Consider the following 23,863-nt stretch of genomic DNA (forward strand, 5'->3'; position numbering starts at 1 on the left):
GTGTGCAAAACAGTATTTTTGAGGGGTGTACAATTCTGCTAGAAGCTGGTTTTGGTATGGGTAAATTGACATGCACTCCCTCTCCTTCCAAATGAGACAATAAGGAGTTACATGATAAAGACTTGCTTTGAGATTTGCCTTTGAGATTATTGTCAAATGCTTCAGCAATGATTCTAAGCTTGACTTAATTCCCTAAATGTGTTAACAACTAACAAACCACCAAGCTTTTTTTCTAACACAACTCATTTAATGCACAGTAGAAGATACAGTAAGGATTGAATTATATGGGTATGCTATTATGCTTGCAAAAATGTATTGCAATAAGCTTTTCAATTTATAGGCAGGAAATGAAGCTCTCCAATTATGGGATAACAAAAAAATCAGAGCAATGAAATTGGAATTTAGTAATTTCTTTTCTAGGTCTACTGTCTGCAAACGAACTTGGCTCATTCTCATTTTCCTCAGAGAACTAAAGAGTACTGGTGAAAATCTAGTGGTTGTTTAGAGGCTTCTGAAGTGTGCGGGGGCATCTGGCTCCAACGCTGGCAAACAGTAGGGCGATGCATCGTGGTACCTCAGCTCCCTTGTTCTAACATAGATCCTTCAAGACATAAGCATATATTTTAATTGCAGTAAAGCACTATTCAACACAAACCGTTTTAAGCCTGTTTGGAATCTGGCCTCTTCTGAGGTGGGGTCGTGCTGTAAGATGTCCTCTTCCCTCTGTCAGCATAAACACAACAACCCTTTGTGTTCCAGGCCAGCCATCATCTCAAGACTTCATATTGTAAGCCATAGAGGCTGAAGGTGTTGAACACTTTATGGTGCTTAATTACAAAAATGTGACTTAAGGAATACAGTATTGCTATTGAGAGGACATGGTAGTACCAGTTTAATATAACCACTTTGAAGAGAATCCTTTTATAGAAGGAAAAGGGCAAGAAGGAAACCAAATTCATAGTTAATGAGTTAGCCATTAGTTTTTATTTTGGAAAAAAAATAATGGGAATTGAACCTACAATATAATGTGGTTTGTTTTGTTTTGTTTTGTTTTGTTTTTAACAGTGGCAGTCTCTAAAGTATAGCTTCCTTTAAAGAATAACAGCTACCTTTATATTTTCATGAAACATACTCTGGATTTATTGCATCTGTGTGAACACTTATGATCAAAGGGTCTGATCTTTAGAGCAAGAGGAGCAGAGTCTCAGTATTCTTGCTAGGAATTCTACTTCAGATGAAGTAATCCATGGTTATCTTTGTGATCTAACTCTGACCAGAGATTTGAAAATAAAAGAAACAAATAGAAAAATGTTTTTGATGGTTAAGGTTAAAAGAGGCTGGAGCTCCAGTATGTGTGGGGCTGGAAAGAGACTGCTGAAAGGATGGGTTGGCAGGGGGACACCTCACTGACAGTGCCTACTTCTGGGCTATGACTGAGGATCTTATGCTAAAGCTCAATTAGGGATACACTGAGAGATACTGATGATGAATCTAGGACAGGACTAGCTCATGGAAAGAACAGGAATGCAGCTAATTGCTAGCAAAACACAACTCCCAAGTCTTCATTTTAAAGCAGCCCTTATGAAGAGATGCTCTTACTGACCTCTCCCCTCAGTCATCACTTGTTGGATCAGAAGCTGGCACACTTTACTAAGCTACCTTGTAGCTGAAGCTCTCCAGGCACACTTCTAGCTCTCTGGAAGACGTTTTACATGACCACTGCAAATGAACTGTTTTCTACGAGAGAACTACAGTACTTACTCATTAAGAGGATCAATGCTGATTTTCACTTTCAATGACATAATTTTATATGAAATTTCATTGTACTTGTATAATTGTTTCCAGTAATATAAGAGTAGAGGGGTGATTGTGGTTCAAATACTCAATCTTGATTAAGCTGGTAAGAGAAGTCACTTATCACATACATAATGCATAACTGAGCTATGAAAGCTTGTGAGTCAGTGTACTCTAACAGGTACACTGTGTTACACTGCTCTTAACATTAAGGTCTACCTGGTTTAATAGGGGAAGTATTAATGATTTATTTTTTTTAAATGGCTTAGCAAGAAATACGTCCTATGTTTTTTCTCTTTATGTGCATTGAGCCTATAACTAATGACTACTGGAATACAAATACTCATTTTGTTAACAAAAAGTAGGATATGTCTTTTTGTAATACAGATTACTGAATATTGAAGCATAGGTGTTCAGTATAGAAAATGCATAATCTGTTTGTGTTAGTAATGAGGAACCTTCCAGATGTCTCAAACTATTGCAAATGAGAGCAGACTGCAGGTCTATTCAGATGGAGTAAAGCTTTGGCATACTCAAGTCCTGCTTGTTTCCTCCTTGTATAAGAGGACTTGGTATTCAAAGTGGGAAAGCGGGACTGACAATGATGTATTTCTAATGCTGGCATGTTATTGTTGGAGTTTTTCCTCCTATCCAGAGTGAGAAGGAGCAACACAAGGCTGTTAATAAGGCTTGCTTTGTGTGATCTGTGTGCTCTAAATTGACTGCAGATGCTCTAGGTTACTGCTCCCACTGCTGAGGAACCATTTGAGCCATAGCCCATTCTATTTCAAACTGTCTGTGTAGGTAAACTATGCCTGAATTTTAGATTGGTTGGAAACTGTTTGCACTGTGTCTTGCAAACTGCAGCACAAAATCAGTGAGATTTCTGCACTACTGAACACTTATCAGGAGCTTTCAAATAGGATCAATAAAGGGACTCTTTCTAAACAGTCTGCTTTTGTTTTCCTATGCATACTGGTTTCTTAGATTGCCCTCTTTCCTGTGTTTCAGAAAAAGCAGGAGGCAGAATTGCCAGACCTCCTGGATGTTGTTTTTTTTTTTTGTTTGTTTGTTTTTTTCCTATAAAGTGTGTCTTCAGAAGTGAGAGAAGATTTCTGTGAGCTCTGTTGAATGAGCCAGAGCTGAACTATCTTCTCAGTGATCTTGACAGATATGCTTGAGTTCAAATCCCAGCAATTCTACCTTACTGTCACTGGGTATGCTTACGGGCGGCTGGAACACCCTTGACTAACGTGGGACTCCAGCTAGCATCTGAAGATGATGATAGAGTAGTGAGCTCTTCCCTATGTCCCTTTTTGCATGATAAACTGTAGTAGGTGACTGCTGCTGTGAATGTAGTAGATTATCTTCTAAAATAGTCCTAAGCAGGAAACAATAGATGCACACACAAAAAAAGAACAGCTGATTTTATAATTTCTGGACTTTCTATCTTGTATAAGATATTAGATATCTGTAAATACAATATTCATTTCCAAAAGATTAATGCAAACACCACTTATAACTGGACTTTTCCAAAAACTACTTAAGATCTAAGCAAGCTCTATTACATAGTTGCAGTACCTGCCTAAATTATCCTCCATATTTATACATCTTCTATTTAAACAGTTGGTCTACTCATGATATTGATGAAAAAATATAGTTTTATTCTGCTGTATTTTAACAAGACTTAAAATTAACACTTAAGCGGTTAGGAATTAGTAAAAAACAGTTTCCATTTTTTCATTTTTAAGATAGAGTGCTTTGACAATCAAAACTTGGATCCAATCTTTCTATCTTCAAAGTGATATTTGAGCATCCAGTTCAGGACAGAAAAGTTATGTGTTTGTGTCAGGAAAAAATAATTCTCTATAGGTTGCACTTTGTACATTAGAACAATTTTTCTACTTAATGTCTCTGACATTTATTGATATTTATAAATGCCAACTATAAAAATGTACTCAGGTGATATTCAGCACTGTATGAATGCTCAAGCAAATAATTTCAGAGGTGTTAATTGCACCATTCATCTCAATAGGATTTCAGTGCTAGCCCAACAGCAATAGCCTTTTTTTAATTTCCTCACAGCTGATCGAAGCATTCAAAAAGAGAGACATTCTGTTGAATTTCAAGACCCTGATACAACCTCATTTAGCTTAGGCAAGTGTATGATATTTTGGAAAGTATTGCAAAGTCAGATCTGCTTTCTCTGCTGTTTGAATGCATTTTCTCCCCATTGATGAAACAAGTATGCAAGCGCAAATGTCAGCCTTGACTTTACATCAAGCAAAACAATCCTTAGTGTTCAGGTAGCTTAATACCCTTCAATATTGAAATTCTTTGTGTTGATGTTGAGTAGACAAGCACATGTATTTATCTCAAAGGTAAAGCCTGAGAAAATTGTAAGTAGCTTTGAAATAAGATGTCTGACCTCTTCAGCTTGACTTCTAACAGGACACACAAGATCAGAGGAATTGCCTGAATTAATATTTTTATTTTTTGAGTAGAAGCCATGTATGTGTAGCTCTAAGTGCAGAGCAAACAAGTACTGACAGAGATGACTCAAAGTGCACTATGCAAATGAGTTGGGAGCTGGGAGGAACATCTCTGCTCATAACTTCTGTATTCTGAGACAAAGCAGTTCACGTAGGTATTATATTTTTCCTACTATGTGCTCTGCTGGAAACTCATTCTTAAGACTTGATTCTGACTTCACTGGGCCACTCAACTGGGAGAAACAGAACTGAGAGCTGAGGGATCAAACCTGAGTCTTCAGAAATCACTGAAGGCTTGGAAGGCTTTGTGCAAGCACTTCTCCCAAGACTGACTTGTCCTCTGAGTGGGGGTACACCAACTTCAGAGAGAAATCAGTCATGAAGGAGCAAGAATTTCACATCATGTTTATTTCCCCACTACTAAGCACTGTACTACTTTTATTTCTTAGACCAATTGTAGAATGGCCTAAATCTGAGTTCATGCATTTGTAGCATCATAAGCATACTGTGAAGCATGCAAAGGTAAGAGCTGTTTCAGGTTTATTTTAATGTAAAATCCTTTGAGACCTGTTTGTTAGAAGTTCGTGGACTTTGACTTTTATTATATTTAAAGACATCTGAAGTTTATTTTTAATATAATGTTTTTCAATTGGGTGATCCTTAAATATTGTTTCCTAGTGTTGCAAACAGTTGTTGATTCAAGTGCTTAAAGCTGGATTGCAAGTGCTGGGAATAAGAGTACTACAGTGTTTTCATGTCTGCCCATTGTAGGCCCCAAGATAAATGAGTGCAAGCTCCCTGGCCCCAGAAAACAGATTACAGTTCACATTGGCTTTAGCCCTATAATATGATCAAGGATCAGTTCTGATGCTCTTATTGAATTTCTGTGATGGACAAAGATGATGATTAAAGTCTTCTATGGAAGAAAGTCATTGTACTGCAATATTCCAGAAACTGCCTTTATTGAACCAGTGCGTATTCCTTTGGTCAGAAAGGTGTTCTGCTCACTTATGGGTTTTTCATTGCTTTGGGTTTAGAGTGCTACCACAAAACCACTCTTCCACAGGCACTAAAGAAATACAAGATCTATATGAGTTTGCATTGCCATGTCCACAAGGAAAGGATGAAACCTAAACAAACCCACTCTTGTGAAAACAACTGATGTCCATGTGATCGAATCTACCAACAGCTGTTATACTTGTGGGTGCTGGCAGTTAGGCTACTACACTATGCTGGCTGTTGGGCCAGAAGATTTCACTGGTTCAGGAGATTATTTTGATCAAAGACTGCGTGCTGGGATGCACAGCTACACTGTTTCCTTATTCTGTTGCGATGTTTTTGCTCTGAGAATCATACTTCCTACAAGTTGTCATAATGCTAGAGGTAGAAATTGCAGACAAAATTAGTGACTTCAGTGTTTGCATTGGTGTAAGTATGGGCTGCAGGCTTTCACTGTTGGAGTTACTTGATTGAAGTCTTTGTATTTGGTCTAATAGCCTCTGTTGTGCCTCTAACTTATTCTAACACCAAGGCTCAGTTTCTCTTAGCTCTAAGCAGTTTTTGTATAAACAGTACAAAAAGGCTAGGAGGAAGGAAAAAGAGGCCTAGTAGGGCCACCAGGGGAAAAAGCTAAAAGTAGTAGTAATTTAATGTGGAAAAGTGTGGCAACAGAATAATTTTCTGTACAGAGCTTCATGCTTATTTCACCTGTTCAAAGCCTTGCTTTTGCACCACCTGGAGGCTGCAAGCTTCTTTGAACTGAACCTCTACAAAGCGATTTTTCACCGATGTCTGTTGAGACAGCCCAGCAATTTGGCGCTATTTAGCACCAAAACTTATTCTGCTGAGATTCTTCTTTGCTGCCTGAGCCCCATGTCACTAGAAATGATGCTTTACAGAAACACAGCATAATGTTGCCAACAGGGCTATGCTAAGCATGTTCTAAATGATGGTCCTCTATTTCCCCTCATTCTTCCTTGCAGCAATTCTTGTACTACTGTTTAAATATTTAACTATTCTCTTAAGTCTTTGACATAAGGCAAGCTTATCTTAGGAGAACACTACTTATGCACTTTTTGTTTTTATTATTTGGTAATCTGTACATGATGATCCTATAGCAAAGTGGGCAGGATAAGTGTTGGATCCAGTAAAAACTGTTTTTGGATCTTCACTGTCTTTCACTGGATGTCACTGCTTATGTGCCAGAGTGAAGAATTGGGTTTTCCTTTTTGTTCACCACAACGTTTTGATAATATTAATTAAAACTCTATTTTTCCACATTGTCACCATCTAAAAGGCAGAGTTGAAACCACCTGCAGCGAAGACAAATGCTGTTTTCAGAGAAGTGATTTTTGGATGGAAAGTGTCATGGAAGTACCAATGATGTATAGTTTGCTGCCAATTTCCAGCACCTTTTTACATGAAGCATCCAGTGTCACGTGCCTCTGAGAATTCCTAGTTTTTGGTTGTTTTGTTTTTTTTTTCAAACTGGGTAGGAATTTAGGAATTGTGCTAGCCCACCTTAAGCATATACTGAAGAACTTTCTTCTGCAGCTTTAACTAGGTCCTTAATTACCCACACATATATATATATATGGCTTGTCAGTCTAGAACTAAGCAACCAAACTGAAAGGAAATTATTACACTGAGTATAGTGAACAGGCTGCCCTGGGATACATTTATGACTTTAGTGAGCCCCATGAGAAGTGTTATATTGCTGCTAGTACTGTTAATTCATTGATAAATGTGGATGATGCTTATAATCTCCTAGAAATTATTTAAACACAGTTTAAACTGCTGATTTCTGGAGTAAAAGGAAACTTTTCTTAAATTTTCAGCCAACACCTTCCACCAATACTGTGCTTACAAAACAATCTAATATCACTGTTTATCCATAAATGACTTTGAAATGAGCTCACTTCATTGTGTTAGATGATCCACAGAGGTAGGGAGTGGGAGAAAGAAGGCATCCATTACAAAATCTTCTTTTTAGCTTGGCAATCTAGGCAAGAGCTGCAAGGTAACTAGAAGCTGAATAATGAATTACCAATGCCTGCAAACCTTCATCTGGTCTCATGAGATGAGCAGACCTGAAAGTTTCATGTTGTTCTGTTAAGCATGGAAATTCCCTGGTCTCTTTTCTAAAAGGAACAAGTCTTTCTTGAAGGCCTTGGCTCACTACTGGAGAGAGCAGCCCCCAAATGAAAGCTGTGTCACCTGCCCGCAACTCTGCAGAACTTGATCTCATTTCAAATGCCGGTAGCTCAGCATCCCCAGTAAACGTTGTTATGGTGACAGTGGAAATCTAACACTGAGCACTACATCTATCTGCTTATCTACCAGTAATGATCCTGCTGTGTAAAACTTCAAAAGGAAGGGAACCTATGGGTTGTTTTTTAAAACCTTCTCAATGATCAAAGAGGAGAGAGATTAGAAAACTGCATCTATTGAAAATTTAATGCTGGAGTTTGATCTCAGGTAGAGGAAGGGAGGGAAAATACATCTCTTCATATACCTCAACAGCTAGATTCTTTTCTTATTTAGGGCTTGGTCGTGTTGCTGCAGAAGATGGCAAAATATACTGGCCTGTTGTGAACAGCCTTCAGTGGGGTTCATGGCTGGTACAGCAGCTTGAAGGAGGAGCTGATCAATGCCATGGGCTGGAGCATCCACATGTGCACATCCTAGCACCAGCAGAGGGTAAGAATATATGTGTGCTGGCACTAAAGAGTTTCATATCCCAGAACTACACAGTTCACTCTCAAGAAGATTTTCCTGTCCTTCCCTTCAACTCTTACTGCCCTTTGCTTAACATTGGCAGCAGTTCTGTCTGTTGAGATTAAATACCTTAAAAACAAATGTAAATAAATAAATGCAATTGGTGCTTAGGTGTAGAAATGAAGCAGGAGGGGTAACCTTTTCTGGAACTCAGAAACGGTGTTGGCATATTTAATGTAGGTGAACAACTTAATTGCACAGGAGTTTGTTTGTTTGTTTTTTTTTTCCCTTAGTAAAAATAAATAAATAAATAAATAATGGTCATGGCCTTGACCTATCTTCATTCAGTGGGCATTGTCAGATCTTCCTTCATTCTGGACCTTTACATCAGATACACTTTCTGTAAATCAGTTGAGTTGATCTCTCATTGATTTCTCTCTGCACATGTACTTGTCTTGTTGGCCTTCGTCACACAATGTCACAACACAGGTGGCATGAGGTGGTAACTACTGAGTATGCTTGCGGTGACCTCAAGGTGAAAAGCACGTGCCCTCCGGTCACCCTGCCTATTCCAGAACAAGGTAACTGAAGGCAGGATGAACTTCTGAAGGAAATGGCATGCTGGTAACTTACTGCCGGCAGACGACAACACTTCTTGTCTGATACTCAGCAAATCAGATACCATGGTTTTCAGGTCAAATTCTTAAGGATCTTTCCATTTTTTGCTTGTTTTTCTTGCAGGGCTTCTTTTCCCAGCTCTGAGTAGTGTCAGGAGGTTCTGTGTTTTTCTTGGTACTTTCTACTTGCACTGGGACTGATGCAATAATGGCTCCCCTTCATCTGGGTACTGTTTCTTTGCAATTTGACTGCTTCTGCAGATTGTTTTGATGACTGTCTCTTGTATGTGGCCAAACTGGAGCCAGGAAGCAGACAAGCAGCACTCGCCCTCACACTCCCCCCAGCACTACAGTCATGGGGAAATTTCTTTCCTGCTTCATTTGTATCTTTACAAAATGTCACCATAGGATCTCTTCAAAAGTTACAGTGCTATAAATGCATTTCTGAAAGGCATGACAGATGTTCTCTGGAGTTCTGAGCTGGGTCACATGAGACAGAGCTGATGGGCACCAATGGGAAGGGATAAAAATCAGGAGTAACTTAATTTTATCAGATGAAATGATAGCCCAAGTCTTGAGGGACATGGTGTTGAGGGGAAAAGTTGGTTCCTAACCAGAGAATAAGCATTCAGAAAAGAGAAAAGAAGTCATTACCCAATCTCCAGGATTTCTTTCCTTTTGGTCTTGTTTGATAACTGAAATGTAATAAAATGGAAAAACTAAGGAGGCTGCTAACAATGAGGCAGTTAGTGACTAATACAACACAAAACAGTACATAGAATAGTACAAGCAACTGCAGCAATACCTCTAGAAATCTAATACTAAGTCTGTATTTTGTGGCATGATTTTGGCCCGGCATATGAAACAACTACTGCCAGTGAGCAGTGGAGAGTGAAGCCTCCACTGTGGAGAACAGAGGTGGACAGATTGGGATTCACCCCCTGGCAGATGTGTGTCTAACTTCTTAAATGCTAGTGGTGGGGGCTCAGCAAAGTTCGTAAACAAGGCACTTTGATCTTCAACTGTCCCTACCAAAACAAAGTTTTGCTCAGTATCTAAACAGCAAGGTCTTTTTGCTGAGATACAAGTCCCTTATTTTTTCTCCTATCCCAAGCAAAGATTAATGTGTGTTAATCTTTCTTTTCTCCCAGTCTTAAGATCACAGCATAGGGAGACCATACAAAGATGGCATCTTCTTGCCACATCTACTTGTTCATAATCTGATCTGTGAATTTAAGAGATGTAACCCTGTGCAGTCCTATTGCCCCAGTGCAAATAGAATAGGCGAGGAATTGAAAACAATTCCCTTTTTTCCTCTTTTCTTAAAGTGTTAAGTATCTCCTAAATAGTGAACCTTTATTCATGCTGCTGATGCACAAGCCTGAAAAATAGCTTTCATCCCTAGGCTACCTCACATGGTGTGAGCGGAGAGGGTGTGTGGGTGGGTATTTTTATTTTTATAAATCTTTACGTATGATCTGGTGGTGATAGATACAGGTTCACTTAATGTCATGAAGATTGTCTACTTGGAGTATAGAAGCACTATGGAAGAACTGGGAGGCAGATAGGAGTTTTGCATATTTTCTGCTGCTGCTGTTCCCGTTATCTATTTTGCAAGGCCTAGTCATTACTTGTACAATAGTCTGATAAAGTCACTGTGTAGGTATATTAAATGGCAAAATTCCTAAATAAACAGAAATATTGTTTGTCAATTTAATTTAAAGATCCTCTTTGACTCAATGGGAACTTATCATCAATTATACGGTAGGTTGTTGGGTTTTTTTTATCTCTTCTCCTAACACAGAATAGCTTGATACTGAAATAATGTATGCACGTGCTACAAAAATTACTGGTCACAGAAGATGAATGCTTGATCTGTAGTGGCAGATATACCAGAGCCTACAACTGATCTGCTAGTCCATGGATTATTACAATATCAGAAAAATTGCTGTGAACTTGCATGTTTACTGTGTATCTTTGTGATTTGATTGTACTATGTCTCTGGATGTTGATTAATGTTACTGTTAAGATTGGATTAAAAAATAAGTAGCTATTACATTATCGTTATTTGTATGCAGTATCGTATCTGATAAAGCAGGGAATTTCCCTAACTATTGGAGGACAGGGAAAAGTGATCTCTTGCTCTGATCGAGGATAAAGAAGTGTTTTATGGTTGAATTTGGCACAAAGGGACTTGAGGAGTAGGGAGTGATATGACCATCTCAGTCACGAGATGCCTGGCGTGACTGGGCTTTTGTCTCCTAAATGGTATCAGAGTAATTCACAATAGAACGTGTGGGAGGAGAAGGCACAAAAAGGCCCTATTACTTCTGACAACAAAAGGAATAAATAAAATTTTAGTCTATAATTGGTGCCAAAAGTCAGACTAAAATTTGCTGCGATGAGGATTTATTTCATTTTAGTAGAGAAACACTATATTAAGTTTACAAGACATTAATTTTAGTTGTGGCTGAGAGCTAAAACATGATTAGTATAAACCTGTGTGAGTACTGGAGGATGGCAAAATGCTATTTGCAGCCCAGTGTTCAGGCAGTAACACTGACTGCTTTATAGGGGCTACTTTAATTCTCTTTCACTGTTTACAAAGAATACACTGAAGATAATATTAAAATCCCACGTGAGATACAGAGGGCTCAAATCACCTCTTCAATGAATAGTAAAGCATAAAATACTGCCTTTTTCAATGTTTTATTGTGTGAAATCACAATTGATTCATCTTTATGTTGTGTAGCAGGAAGAAAAAATAAAAACCACATTATTCTAATTTTTCTTTCTTCAGATATTTGAAATAATTAATATAGATATTTCTAGCAGACAAAAATCCTATTAAGGAAGTTTGCAATCTCCTGGCTTTTTTTATTTACTGTAGATTTATCTTTATATGCAAGTATTTGATAAAAAAAAAAAAAAAAAAAAAAAAAAAAAAAAAAAAACAAAAAAAAAAACACAGCATCCCAAGACATGTTTTTCTTCTCCAGTCTTTCTCATAGATCCTCAGTCTCCAACAGCGCTGTTGTTTCCTCAAGTGCCAAGTCTTTCTATAGCATAGGGAATCTTTTTTTCAATTTTGTCTGTGGATTACTTTTCCAAGGATAATATTTGTATTTCAAATTAATCAAGGCACATGTCTTTTTTTCTACTGACGATATCCAAGTATGATGTGATCTCCTCTATACTGTCACTACTGTTTTTAATTTTTGTTTATTATGTTGCTGATGTGGCTTAATTTGTATTTGGGGGAATTTCTCAGGATTTTTTGCTTTAATAAGAATTTTGCATGGACCAACAAGGGAAAGCTTATACATAAAGAAAACTTTTAGCTCAAAACCAATCAATGTAGCCTAGAAAAAGGAATGTAAAAGTGTTCTTTAGTAGAAACCTTACCAATAAAGAAACACACAGATCCACAGATTTTTGAGCAGCTTTATGTGCTTTTGTGTTAAACAAAATTAGAAGTTGATACCTGCAATAAAAACTTTTTTTGGAGTCATGTTTTTTTTTTTGGAAATACGATGAAGTGACTGATCACTAAAATCATGCCAGTCTTCAAAATAAGTGGCTAATGTGTATTCAGAAGTTGTACATTGGAGACAACTCCATCAAGCCAGCGAAGTTTCACCAGCATGAAATAAATTAGATCAATTCAAGTTGGGGGATAACATTGCTTTCAATTTTACTGAATTGAAACTTGCTTGGGCTCTTCTTTTTGAGAAATGCAGCTGCTCTGGTCTATATGCAAAAGACTATTTCCATGTAGAAAAACCGTTGTAAAGCAAATTTTCATTATGTGGGATGTTCGCCACAGAGCACATAAATACCAGAGTGAGTAAATCTAAACAGTGTTTCCAAAACAGGTTGAAATCAAGTTTGAGATTGGTTTTATAGGCTCTTCCGTATGACAATTATGAGGCAATTTACTTGATAACAACTTTCTGTAGTTATGTTTACCATAGATGCATGATTTTAAACAGCAGTGATGACATTCGTTTTGATCTTTGTGATATTTTTGGTAGGCGTGATTATGTACAACTGGTGCTTTTCATTCACTTTCTCCATGTCTTTCTGATTTGTACATGTTTATATGAAATGTGAGGCACTGGTGAAAGTGATGTGGTGGGTCTCCATCAACTACTGTACATGAGAATTTGCCTTTAGAGTTTAGAATAGGTAATACTACTATACCATGAGCTACTAAAAATGCTAGAGAATGCAAACACACATTGCTTTTTCCAGCTTAAGCTTTTGTATCTAGCTTACCAATTAAAATGCATATCAAAATCAACCTTGATGCATTGAATAATGCAAGGAAAAACTGTTATTTAACATTGTTCTGTGCAGTAAGCAGCCCTGGGAGAAGAGGAAATTCTTCTGGACAGTTCAGGATTACAGCTTTTGCAAGGGCATCTTCTCCTGACTCAACCTTTAAGAGTGATTTAAAAGCTTTTTGACTTTCCTCAGCAAATACCTTTTGGCAGGATTAAACTGCACTGCTGCCAATCTAGCCCAATACCAAGCATATTAATTAGGTGTCTTGGCCTTTTTATTAATTCTACAAGCAGGGTAGTCCATTCAGCAGTGACTGAGGAAGTTTAATCAAATAATCTCATTGTTCCAAATTTATCACCACAATAAAAGAATCTACTAAGCAAAGGATGAAAGAATCCATTTTCCATTGCTAAATAGTTTTATATGAGGAAGAGGTATTGCTTGAGACTCAAAGCAGTACTAACATCTGCCCCTACGTGGATATGCAGTACATAGGGATGACCCTGTATACAAATGAATGGCATGAAGGACCTGCATAGTACCTCTGTGAATTGTCTGCCTGTAGTTCTTGCTGTTCTTCTTCTCACTACAAACTGGTAATGTTAACAGATTTATTTATTTTTATTTTTATTTTTACAAAGTCTTTTAATTTCAAAAAGCAGCTGGAAAAAGAAGTGCAGTGATACACTGTTCTTAGCTATGATATGATGAAATATATCCAGTGTAGGTGATAAAAGGATAAGAGAAAACACCTTTTTGTATATTGTAGGGAGATGTGGTTGAACTGGGGTCTGGGTTGATGTAGCAGAATGTGGAATAGCTTCCAAAATTATTTCCTGAAGAACTGGAAAATATGTGTGGTTAACTTATGAACTAGATTCAAAATGCGTATATGGAAGTGGCTACGCCTCACAGTACAGAACCACTCCTTGACCTTCTGTGCTAGACCAAAAGTTCGGCTGTGGGATTCTTAGTGTTTCAGACACATGAGCAGCTTCAAACAGCTGCCATTAATTTTATACAACAGAAATTGCCTGTCAAATCAGTCTCCAGGTGTTCTATTCTCTTCAGAAATTACCTTGCCAAGAAAGCTGCGCAGTCCAAGGCTAGTAACGCATTTTCTGCATCAAAAAATGACAACTTTAAAAACCACCTTCAAAACTAGAAAAACAAAAGCTTATCTGAAGGGTGAGAATTATCAGATTTTTCTTGGGGCTAGCACACTTTCCAGATAAGCAACTTTAAATGCAGTATGAATGTTGTGTTCTGATTCACTAAAGCCTTCCCTGAGCACAAATCCATTAAGTTTTCTTTCTTGTTCTGTCCAGAGTCTTTCGTTCTCTCCCCTAAATCTTCATGGCTGCTTTTCAATTATTTCTTTTGGTGGTCTTTCTGGGCTTGCCAGGGTAGATAGCTGTTGCCATAATTTCCCCCTTCTCCTTATTCCCGGATTGTTTGATTCTGCTTGCAGACAAACTCATACTACAGTCAGTGAAGTGAAAAGGACAAAGTAGGAATGATAGGCAAATGCAGAAAACTTGCAGGACTGGTAACTACTCTTTCCTTAATTCTTGTTTTGTAGTCCTTTATTTCAGGTATAAATTTCTTGAAGTGGCACAACATGATGGCAGATACCAAGTATATGTAGAGCACAGATTGGCTTTGGGATTTATGCCTCTGGCATTTCTCAAAATACGGGACACTGAAGAGATCTGCTGTTCTGTATTTTCTGTCTTTGACACCTCCTACAGTCCTTTTGGGGTCTGTTGCTGGAAGAAGGAAAATGAGGAAGGAGACTTTAAAAACAAAGACTATCTTTCTGCTTTTCACTTCTCAGTTTTCCACTTGAATTGAGAAGAAACACAAGGGCAATGCTCATATGCTGCAAAGAAATAATGAGATGCCCTAAAAAAAAGTTTTTTCTTTCCCTTCACTTCTTAACTAACAATAGATAGCAAAACAATCAATAGACCTATTTTCAATTCCAAATATAAGAGGCTTCTATTTTCCACTGGCAAAAAAGAAGCTGAACAGTTTATATTCAACACCATTGAAGCAGCAGATTAAAATCAGCTTTATATAAAGCAACATACCTCTCTGGAACTGATCTCTGTGTACCTTCCTGACTACAACAGGCAACTACATCATAATTTTCAGAGCTTTCTAGTTGCTTTTGGCAAGGAGTCATGCCTGAAATCCTGATGCTTGTTTGGTTTTGCCTGTGCATTGCAGGGGTCTGAGAACAATGTGGGAGCTTACATGAAAAATGTGCTGCAACTTGTCTTAAATTTATCTGTGTTTGCTCCAGCACACTCTCCCTCTACTTGAGAAAGCAAGTGTGAGTCTATTGAAGGTGGCTGAGCTGATTTTGCTTATTATCCAGTTTTGCATTTGGCCAGCATCTGTCCACTCCATCAGTCTTTCATGGTTCTCTGGGTTTATTTATACCATTTAAAGGTAGTAGTAGATATTTTAAAATGTGAATGCAAGCAAGATTACCCATGATAGACTAGGAAGTCTTTAGCTACATATTTTTTGTTGCTGACTCAAAAATTTGCAGGTGAAATAGATTATGTTTGAAGTTGCACCCTTATCCCGTCAAAACAGCATACTAATATTAAATTGGTCCCACTGATTTAGCTGGAGCCACTTTGGCTATACAGTAGCATTATATTCATGTGGATGTCAAATCTGACTCCAGCTAGAGAAAATTAATAGTTTTGCCATATAAGCATTTCCCTGTGTTATATGGGGCTTCTATCATGTACATTGTATATCTGTCTAAAACCCAAGAATCCCTGGGGCCAGAACATCTGATTAATGGCTCAGGTATGCATCTTCTGTAATAAGGATAAAAATACTGAGAAGCAGGAACATACATCAACTGCAGAGAGATTCAGTCAGAAGAATACTTGCTTAAGGAGGAAGCTGGGTCCTCTTCTAAAGACTCTGAGTTCCTAGAGGTAATTTTTTTATAAACTGGAGAAGATAGATAGTTTCTGCAGTTGTGACTGTTGTCTTGCCCACTGAAATCTCTCTTCTGTGTTATCCTACTCCTGTCGCTGTATCTGCTAAATATAAAACTCATTTTGGGAGGTGGGTAGAAATCACTAGCCCTTCACATGAAATGAATAATGTATTGATAAGTGTAAATTTCCATCTTGGATAAACTTATGCCAAACTACTACTGATAGGAGATGAAAATAAATACTGCTTAAATTGTATTTTCCTCTGACATGGCATCATAATGTCTGTATAGAGCTGATATATCTTAATGGTTGTATTTAAGAGCTGACTATCAGTCAAGCATATCATTTCTTGTCTAGGGAAAGAAAATGTGCATCTAACAGGACAGAATAAGTAACAACACTCTGTAACAAATACTGTTTCCTCCTACAAGGCTCTGCCATTATTTCAAGTACAATATTTCCCAGCTCTTCTATGCATGAAAAACTGTAGGTATTTTATTAAAGTAACGCTAATAAAAGGTTCAGAAAAGCCATTCACAGTGCTTCCAGTTTGGCATAGAGTACTGGATCGTTCCTATCTAAACTGAGACAAATTCTGCTCCATTTTGCCCACTATTCCCTAAATAGTGTGTAGGTATATTCCTTAGACAGGTATATAAAACATTTAGCAAATGTTTTCTCTGTAACTTGTTCCTTACTCTTGGGGTGCATTGCTAGTTTATACACTACTTTTTCTCTCCTCATACAAAAAATTCAAGTCAGCTCCATAAATCCACAAATTCAACATCACGTGGGACTGAATATTTATCTTTTAGCATTCAATGCCATATTGTCAGTTTCAATTTCAAGTACAATGTTTAAACATAATTAAAATAGTGAATGCAAGAATTTTTTTTTTTTTGCATGCCCCCACAAATGTTTCTTTTTTAACAAACATTTACAGCAAGGTTTGACAAGATCCTAAGAGCTAACTATGTTGATGTTGCCTCTTACTGTAATTTTGAAATGTTGTTTCACTAAACAATTCCGTTTTAAAAACTTCACAATTTTCCACGCTTTTCTTCTCTCTCACAAGATGCATACTCTCTTCAAGTTTGTCAGCACTGCCACCCAAGCTGTCCAAAGTCACTTACTTGCATGACAGGAGAAAGTATTAACGGTCATCCATCATTCCAGTTACACCTTGAAATGACAGTAGCTGGGAAAGAATAAAACAGCAGAAAAACAATCTTTTTGGGGGGCATGTGTAAGGAATGAGATGATTCTGGAATATAAAGTGGAGAGATGTGCAATAGAGATTCTGAATTCCATGGCACCTTTCTGGGAATACAGAAAATGGACAGGGACGTACTTTACTGGCACTCCAGCAGTACTGACCAAGCGTTTGCTACTCTGCACCATCCCACCTGTCCAGCCCATGATGAGAGGTGGGTAAGTGCTCAGCAGGTATTGCTGCTTGGCTGGGCTTGGTTGATTGAGCCTTTGTTTGCTCCAGCTCTGAAAGAACTTTATGCCATTTTTCCATGCCAATGTGAATTAACCCTATACTGAGCACTGCTAGCCCAGACTTGCATTTCTGGATGTTATTTTTAGTACACTTTGAGAATCTTCTATGAATAATAATGGAGAGATTTGACACCAGATACATGCAGTAGCACAGGTAATTCTCAGCTGACATCCTATCCTTGTCTTTCACTTAAAGCTGGGAAGAGTATGGACTCTGCATATAGAGTGACACTGGACTTGGGCCTGACTGAAATGTCTAATCCCATTGTTGCTTGTTATCATTACTGCTGCTCTGAACATCTGAGGAGATTTAAATCAAGCTAGTCATCACTATCTGTGGGTTTGGTGAATGTCGTTTCCATCCTCTCACCTTAGTCCAAGTCACCTTCCTGCATTGGCGTGCGTGCCTGGCAGGGCACTCCGTCACGCTGCCAAACGCCTGTGTGGACAGACAAAATAACTGTTGTGCAGGTGATAACACAAACTCAGTGCGTGATTTGATACGGGTGTTTGATATTAGTTTGTCTCCTGGCAGCTGGGGCTACTTTGCTTTCTGTTTCTGAAAGTGGCACAGCTTTAAAAGTGGCACAGTTACCTTTGGAGAACATTACCTGTAGTTATCAGGAACGCCTCCATAACGTTCATGGTTTGCTATCCCTGGTAACTTTCTGGGACTTCTCCATTTCCTTTCCTATAGGACGCACGTACCCACAAAGTTATTCAACCAACTCCAACTATATCTGCAGGCCACCAAGCACCTATTATTATTTTTTTTTGACGTGGTTATACCAGGTGCACACCCCACCTTTCACCCGCGTCTTTACCCCCTCCTTCCCTCGCTCACCCCCAGAAGGACCCTGAGGGGACTCTTCAGGACCCCCTCCCCCTGCCCCGGGGCCGTGCCGTGGCTGCGGGCTGCCGGCAGGGGTCGCGCTGCGCGGCGGGCCGGCCCGGTTGGGGGCCGCGGGGCTCCCCCTGGCGGCGGCCGCTGGCAGCGCGCTGGGGCGGGGGGCGCGGAGCGCGGAGCTCGCCCTGCCCGGCCCCCGCTCGGCAGGCGGCGGCAGCGGCGGCGGCGGCGGCCCGCCCCTCGACTCTCCCAGCTCTCGGCAGCCCGGGGACCCTCCGCGGCCGCCGCCCGCTCCTTGTCGTCTCCCTTCTTGTTCCTTCCTTCCCCCCCTCCCGCCTCGCACCCGGCCGGTGGGCGCCGCCGGCTCGCCCCGCCGAGAAGTCTGGGCGCCCCCCAGCCCTCGCTGCTGCTGCTCCCCATGGGGATCCGCGAGTTCCCCAACGGCTCGGCGCGGGGCAAAGCCGCCACGCTGTGAGTACCGGGCGGGGATGGGGACGGGGATGGGGGACACCCGGGCGGGGAAAGTTGTCGGGCGGGAGGTGCCGGGGGGCTGCCGGCCCCTGACGCCCCTCTCCCGGCCCCCAGCGGCATGCGGCGCTCCCCCGACGTGAGCCCCCGGCGGCTGTCCGACATCAGCCCGCAGCTGCGGCAGCTCAAGTACCTGGTGGTGGACGAGGCCATCAAGGAGGACCTCAAGTGGTCCCGCTCCGTGGAGGACCTCACCAGCGCCTCCGTGGGGCTCACCTCCATCGAGGAGAGGATCCTGCGCATCACCGGCTACTACGGCTACCAGCCCTGGGCCGCCAGCTACAAACGTGAGTCCCCCGGGGGGTGGTGGGGGGGGTGGTGCTGGGGGGGTCTGGCTCAGAGGTAGCCACGAGGTAAATGTGGGATCCTGCGACCAGGAGAGCCCGTTTAGGTGCCTTAGTACTGCCTATGCGCTCGGTGATGTGTTGATCGCCGGATTTGTGACAGCTCTGAGAAAGCTCCGCTGCATTCACGCACGCCCTGCTCTCAAAAGTGACGCCTTCTCGGTACGTCTCTCTGTTGCTTTAGAGGTCTGCCAGATCTTCGCAGTGCTTAATCTCGTTTTTATGCCTTTCCTGGGTCAAATGGAGCCGTCTCTTCCATATTCCTGCACTTGAGAAAGAAACTTCCTGCGATACCGCCACGAAGAGAAGCCTAGCTGTGTCCCTCCGTAGACGTGATTTACGAAGGAGCTGAGACCTTGAGGGGTTGTAATATATCAGCTAGTATTCTTGCAATAACACTCCCTGTTTCTTGCCCGTCTTTCATCTCCACGGTGGTAATTGCATGACTTAACAAGTTCTAAAAATAAGTTACCCATTAACTGAAGTCATAAAAACATTTTGGTTGTTCAAATGCTGTTCGTATCATCACAGGGTTTTTTTGTTGTTGAAATGATCGTGCTGTAACAAACGTCAGTTTTGCTGGGAACACTGGCTCTGACAAAGTGACTGTTTTCGTGGTGCACTTTCCTAAGTATGGCGTGTAAACATTCTGAAATGTTTACTCACGGATTATCCCTTTGCTCATGTGCTTAATAATGAAAGAGGGAGATGCAGGCAAGTGTGGTGTGTGGTACTTGTTCAGTTTTTGTGAGCCACTTCTGATTGCCTGATGATAGGGCTTTACTGATAAATATTCAAAGACTTCTTCTGAGAGAGTGTTTTTTATTATTATTTATTTATTTTTATTTTGACAGAAATGTCTGATATTTGCTACTTTACTCGCGAGGGAGTATGGGATTTCTCTAAGAGCAAATCCATTGCCTGGATTGGGATCATTCCTGAGAGTAAAGCTTATTCAGGTCAGTTTTCAGGATCAGATTGTGTGCTGATGCCAGGCTGAGTTGGGTATTAGTGCTTGCATCTGACACAGTGACTAATAGTCCAGCTGAAGTCGCACTGAGCTGCTGTGGCAGATCCTTCTGAAGTAATAATGGTCATGCTAACTCCTCAATTATTACTTGTTTGTTGAAATTCATAACTGTGTCTGAAAAAGTTAATTGCAAGCCTCAGCTTGCTAGCCTAGTTATATATTCTCTGGTAGCTCACTCTGAATAACAAAATTACATACTTGAGTTGTAATGGTGGCATGTAAATACAAAAGTTGTCTGGGTTTCTTACTTTTGTGCCTAAAAATAATAGGTCATATGAAATCATTGCCAATTGAAAATCTGGGTTGCTAGAAATGTGGAAAAAAAAAAAACAACAGTATGAAATAAAAGACCTATCTCTCTAGCTGGTACTGAATGGCATGGCTGAAGACGAGCTGTATTGATGAACATCAGCTGAATAGCTGACCAAATGGATGTAAATGGGGTAAATCGTCTGAAGTAGGAAGCTACCTTTGTAACAGCTACTTTGAAACCTCTTTAAACAGTCCTTCAACTTGAGCTTGTGCAATTAGTTTTGGGATATGGATTTTCCTTGTGACCTTTCATTTACAGGGTTTAATTAGCCCAAGAACTGTGAACAAACAATTTTTATTAAGTTCAGATTGCTCCCTTGTGGTTTTTGTCATCTTATTGTGTGTGCTTGTAGATATTTGTGCTGTTGGCACTATGTAAATAATGGGTATAATTAATGGAGTGCATTAATAATGGATCTGCTTTCTGGAAAACAAGTCAGTAACGTGGTTTGATCTGATCTTTTTTTTTTTTTTTATATATATCTTTGTGACATTATTTTATTATAATTAAATCACCTGAAGGGCCAGATCTCTCTTTTTTTTTTTTTTTTTTCCCACATGACAGTGTTTCTCATATGCATTATTTAGACTGTTTGTAGGTATTTAAAATTGAGACATTCAAGAAGCCTTTGCTGGTTTTTAACAAAATCCTGTGAATTACTGACCAAATCCTATACTTAATATACTTATAAATAAGATGGAAAGAGGGGAGGAAGAAGGGAAGATTGCCAAAATCACAAAATGTTATGGACTGGACAGAAAAAGAAAGGACTCTGCATTGCTCTAGGGAGACCTGCTCAAGTCAGGTGAATAGCCCAGATGTTAACAAATGACATTCCCTGTCACAAATAGAAGCCTTGTGTTCCCTGAAAATGCTAAAATTACCAGTCCAGCCTGCAAAGTTTCACATCACTGCATCAGCTTGTGAGAGGGAATAGGATGGGACTGTACACAGCTCAGTGAAGACCTCTGCTGTTTGACTGCACCTTCAAACCAGATTTTAAGAATTAGAATAAAGCAATGTGTTCTTGTGTTATTATGTTATTATGATGCCTTCAGAGGATTTAGTGGTATGGTCTAGTGAAATATTGTGCAATATTGGTTATTTCCTCTCAAAAATGATCAAAGAAGTCTTTAAGATGAGTAAGGAAAAGAATACAGACAGTCTATTAAGAGTCTCAAGAGTTTTGTCTGGTTATCTTAAAGAGGTAAGAACAAAAGTTTGTAAGGTATTGGTGTATGCTGCTTTGGCAGAAAGAGAGTTTTTCTTTTTACTGTTTTGTTAAAAAAAAAACAGATGGACAGTCAATGAAGATGAAAAGCTGTCAATTAAAAACTAATAGGAAAAATAATTTTGGAAGAAACATTTGTTTTTGAGATCAAGAGTTCAAAAGATTGTAGATCTTGTCGCTGCTCTAAATTACAATTACAGTAACTTGGGAAAAATATTGGAGAGAATATTAAACTTCATTATTCAGAATACAAGTTAGTGTGGGAGGCAGACCATCTCTTCCTGAGGCTTTCTTGCACTTTCCTCCATTGCCTCTGCCCACAAAAGGCAATATCCAGAAAGAGGATAGGAGTGTGCCCTGATTCAATCTGGCAGTACTTGTTTTTCTGAAATTCTTGCTACTGAATTTCAGGCTATTTGTGTGAATAACTGCTCTTGAGTCTAAATCAAGCTTTCATATTTGTCCCATAGGGGGACAGTTTTGCAGCATCTAATTTGATTTCTCAAATGCAAAGGCAGGGGGAAGAAACACATGCAAGAAGCAGCAGAATCATACTCTAATACATCTGTGTCAGTGGTAGAGCTCAGTATTTGTGCAATCTTTGATATCAACAGGCAGTATGTTAATTGACTTAAAAATTTTTAATTAACACGTGTGGATCAAAGAATTTAGTTTTAAAAAAATCACACACACAAAAATTGTACATCCCAGTGACGGCCTTTTTGTTGTTTGGAGATCAAGCTGTTGTCAGAGCTCTATTATCAGTGCTGTTCTCTTTCATGAAGGTTAAGTAAATTACCATGGTTTCTGCCTCTAGAAGCTTGTTACTTAAGTTCAAGAGGAAAGACACGTTTGGAAGTGAGCAGTTCTATTTCTGCTTAACACCACTGTAACTGGGCTTTAGGCTTCTAACTGTTTTTTAGAAGTATAGACCCAAGAACTTTTCTGTACTTGTGAAAGACAGCTGTGACTAAACTGCTGAACTGTCTTGCTGATCCATATGGAAGACTGTTCATTTTAATTACTGTAGCAATTGACAGAGTGCTTACTTCCACCTGAGGAGTGCACAGCAAGTACCTTTGTCAGATGTTCATTGCTTTCTACATGGGCTTGGTCTGTTCTGTAGTGATTCAATATCATAGTCTGTCACCATGTGATTAATATTCTAAATACATGCATCTGGGCTTCAGCAAGTTATCCCTATTTTGCAGTCTTTCTTTTCCTACTGATCATCTGCACGCCTCTGTTCCTTGTATAAGATTAGGGTCTGTCTTCTAAAAGAGGGACTTTCAAGTATCCTTAGAATGTGTTCCTAAATACAGGTTCATTATGGACAAATCAGGATTATATGTTACCCTCTCTCCTTCTAGATGCCTGTAAGACCACCTAGCATCACACTCTTAATTCAGTTACCTTCTTTGTATGGTACAGGTGTTACTATACTTGAAATAACATTAGGAGAATATTATGTGTATTTAACTCAGTGCTATTTAGTAGGAATGGACCACAGTTTATAGTTGAAGGCTCGTGAACATTTCTGTGAGACTTTGACCTTTTACATAATTCCAGGTTGTTCCAGTGACTTCTTATAAGTGGTATATTGTCATTCAGGTGGAAGGGAAAGATTCGTATCCAGCAGCTCTGAAGACCTTCGTCTTTTCTTCTGCTTGCTAGCTTCAATAGTAGTTCCCTATTTTTAACATTTCTCCAATGTTATTTCAACAACACAATAAGCCATATGTTTTTTATGCCCAGAATATCAATGTACACTATTCATACAGCATATAACTCAGCAGGTCTTGACCTAGGCGTGGAATTTAAGTGCTATTAACAATGTAAATAACATAATAGAAAACACTGGCTTACAAATCTTCTAAATGTTTCTCAGAAAACACGAGTGTCTGAGACCAAAAGTGTCGCAGTTACTGAACTTTAATATTACTTTGAACTTTGAGGGTGGTGAGGCACTGGAACAGGTTGCCCAGAGAGGTTGTGGATGCCCCATCCCTGGAGGTGTTCAAGACTGGGTTGGCTGAGGCCCTGGGCAACCTGATCTAGTGGGTAGCATCCCTGTTCATGGCAGGGAGGCTGGAACTGGATGATTTTTGAGGTCCCTTCCAACCCAAGCCATGCTATAATTCTATGATCCTTTTAATGTAGTAGTTTAATGTTGGTTTTAGCTATTTAA

At 39.6% G+C, this 23,863-nt stretch overlaps 1 protein-coding gene and 1 long non-coding RNA gene across 5 annotated transcripts in view; one reads left to right on the forward strand and one right to left on the reverse strand.

Annotated features, from left to right (window-relative positions):
* Positions 1-11,567: 11,567 nt before the first annotated feature.
* On the reverse strand, positions 11,568-19,029 carry LOC106019027 (uncharacterized). Of its 2 annotated transcripts, XR_002404936.4 has the most exons (5): positions 18,891-19,027; positions 17,994-18,073; positions 17,753-17,821; positions 17,010-17,074; positions 11,568-14,676 (listed from the first exon to the last, which is right to left on the reverse strand). It is a non-coding gene; the product is annotated as an uncharacterized lncRNA (long non-coding RNA). The 2 variants fall into 2 exon arrangements; XR_003495911.3 differs by lacking the exon at positions 17,994-18,073 and having other exon boundaries at positions 18,891-19,029.
* The window catches only part of SLC35F3 (solute carrier family 35 member F3), a 159,073-nt gene continuing 153,721 nt past the window's right edge, over positions 18,512-23,863 (forward strand). For 2 of the 3 annotated variants that reach the window (XM_072035575.1, XM_072035576.1), the window contains exons 1-3: positions 18,512-18,700; positions 18,815-19,044; positions 19,956-20,060. In XM_072035575.1, coding sequence (XP_071891676.1) covers positions 18,648-18,700; positions 18,815-19,044; positions 19,956-20,060 — 388 coding nt within the window. In that variant the 5' untranslated portion in view covers positions 18,512-18,647. The remainder of the gene's footprint in view (positions 18,701-18,814; positions 19,045-19,955; positions 20,061-23,863) is intronic. The other variant, XM_027452985.3, reaches the window with a different exon arrangement.

Source organism: Anas platyrhynchos, chromosome 3 (assembly GCF_047663525.1).
Source record: "Anas platyrhynchos isolate ZD024472 breed Pekin duck chromosome 3, IASCAAS_PekinDuck_T2T, whole genome shotgun sequence".
Taxonomy (NCBI): Eukaryota; Metazoa; Chordata; class Aves; order Anseriformes; family Anatidae; genus Anas; species Anas platyrhynchos.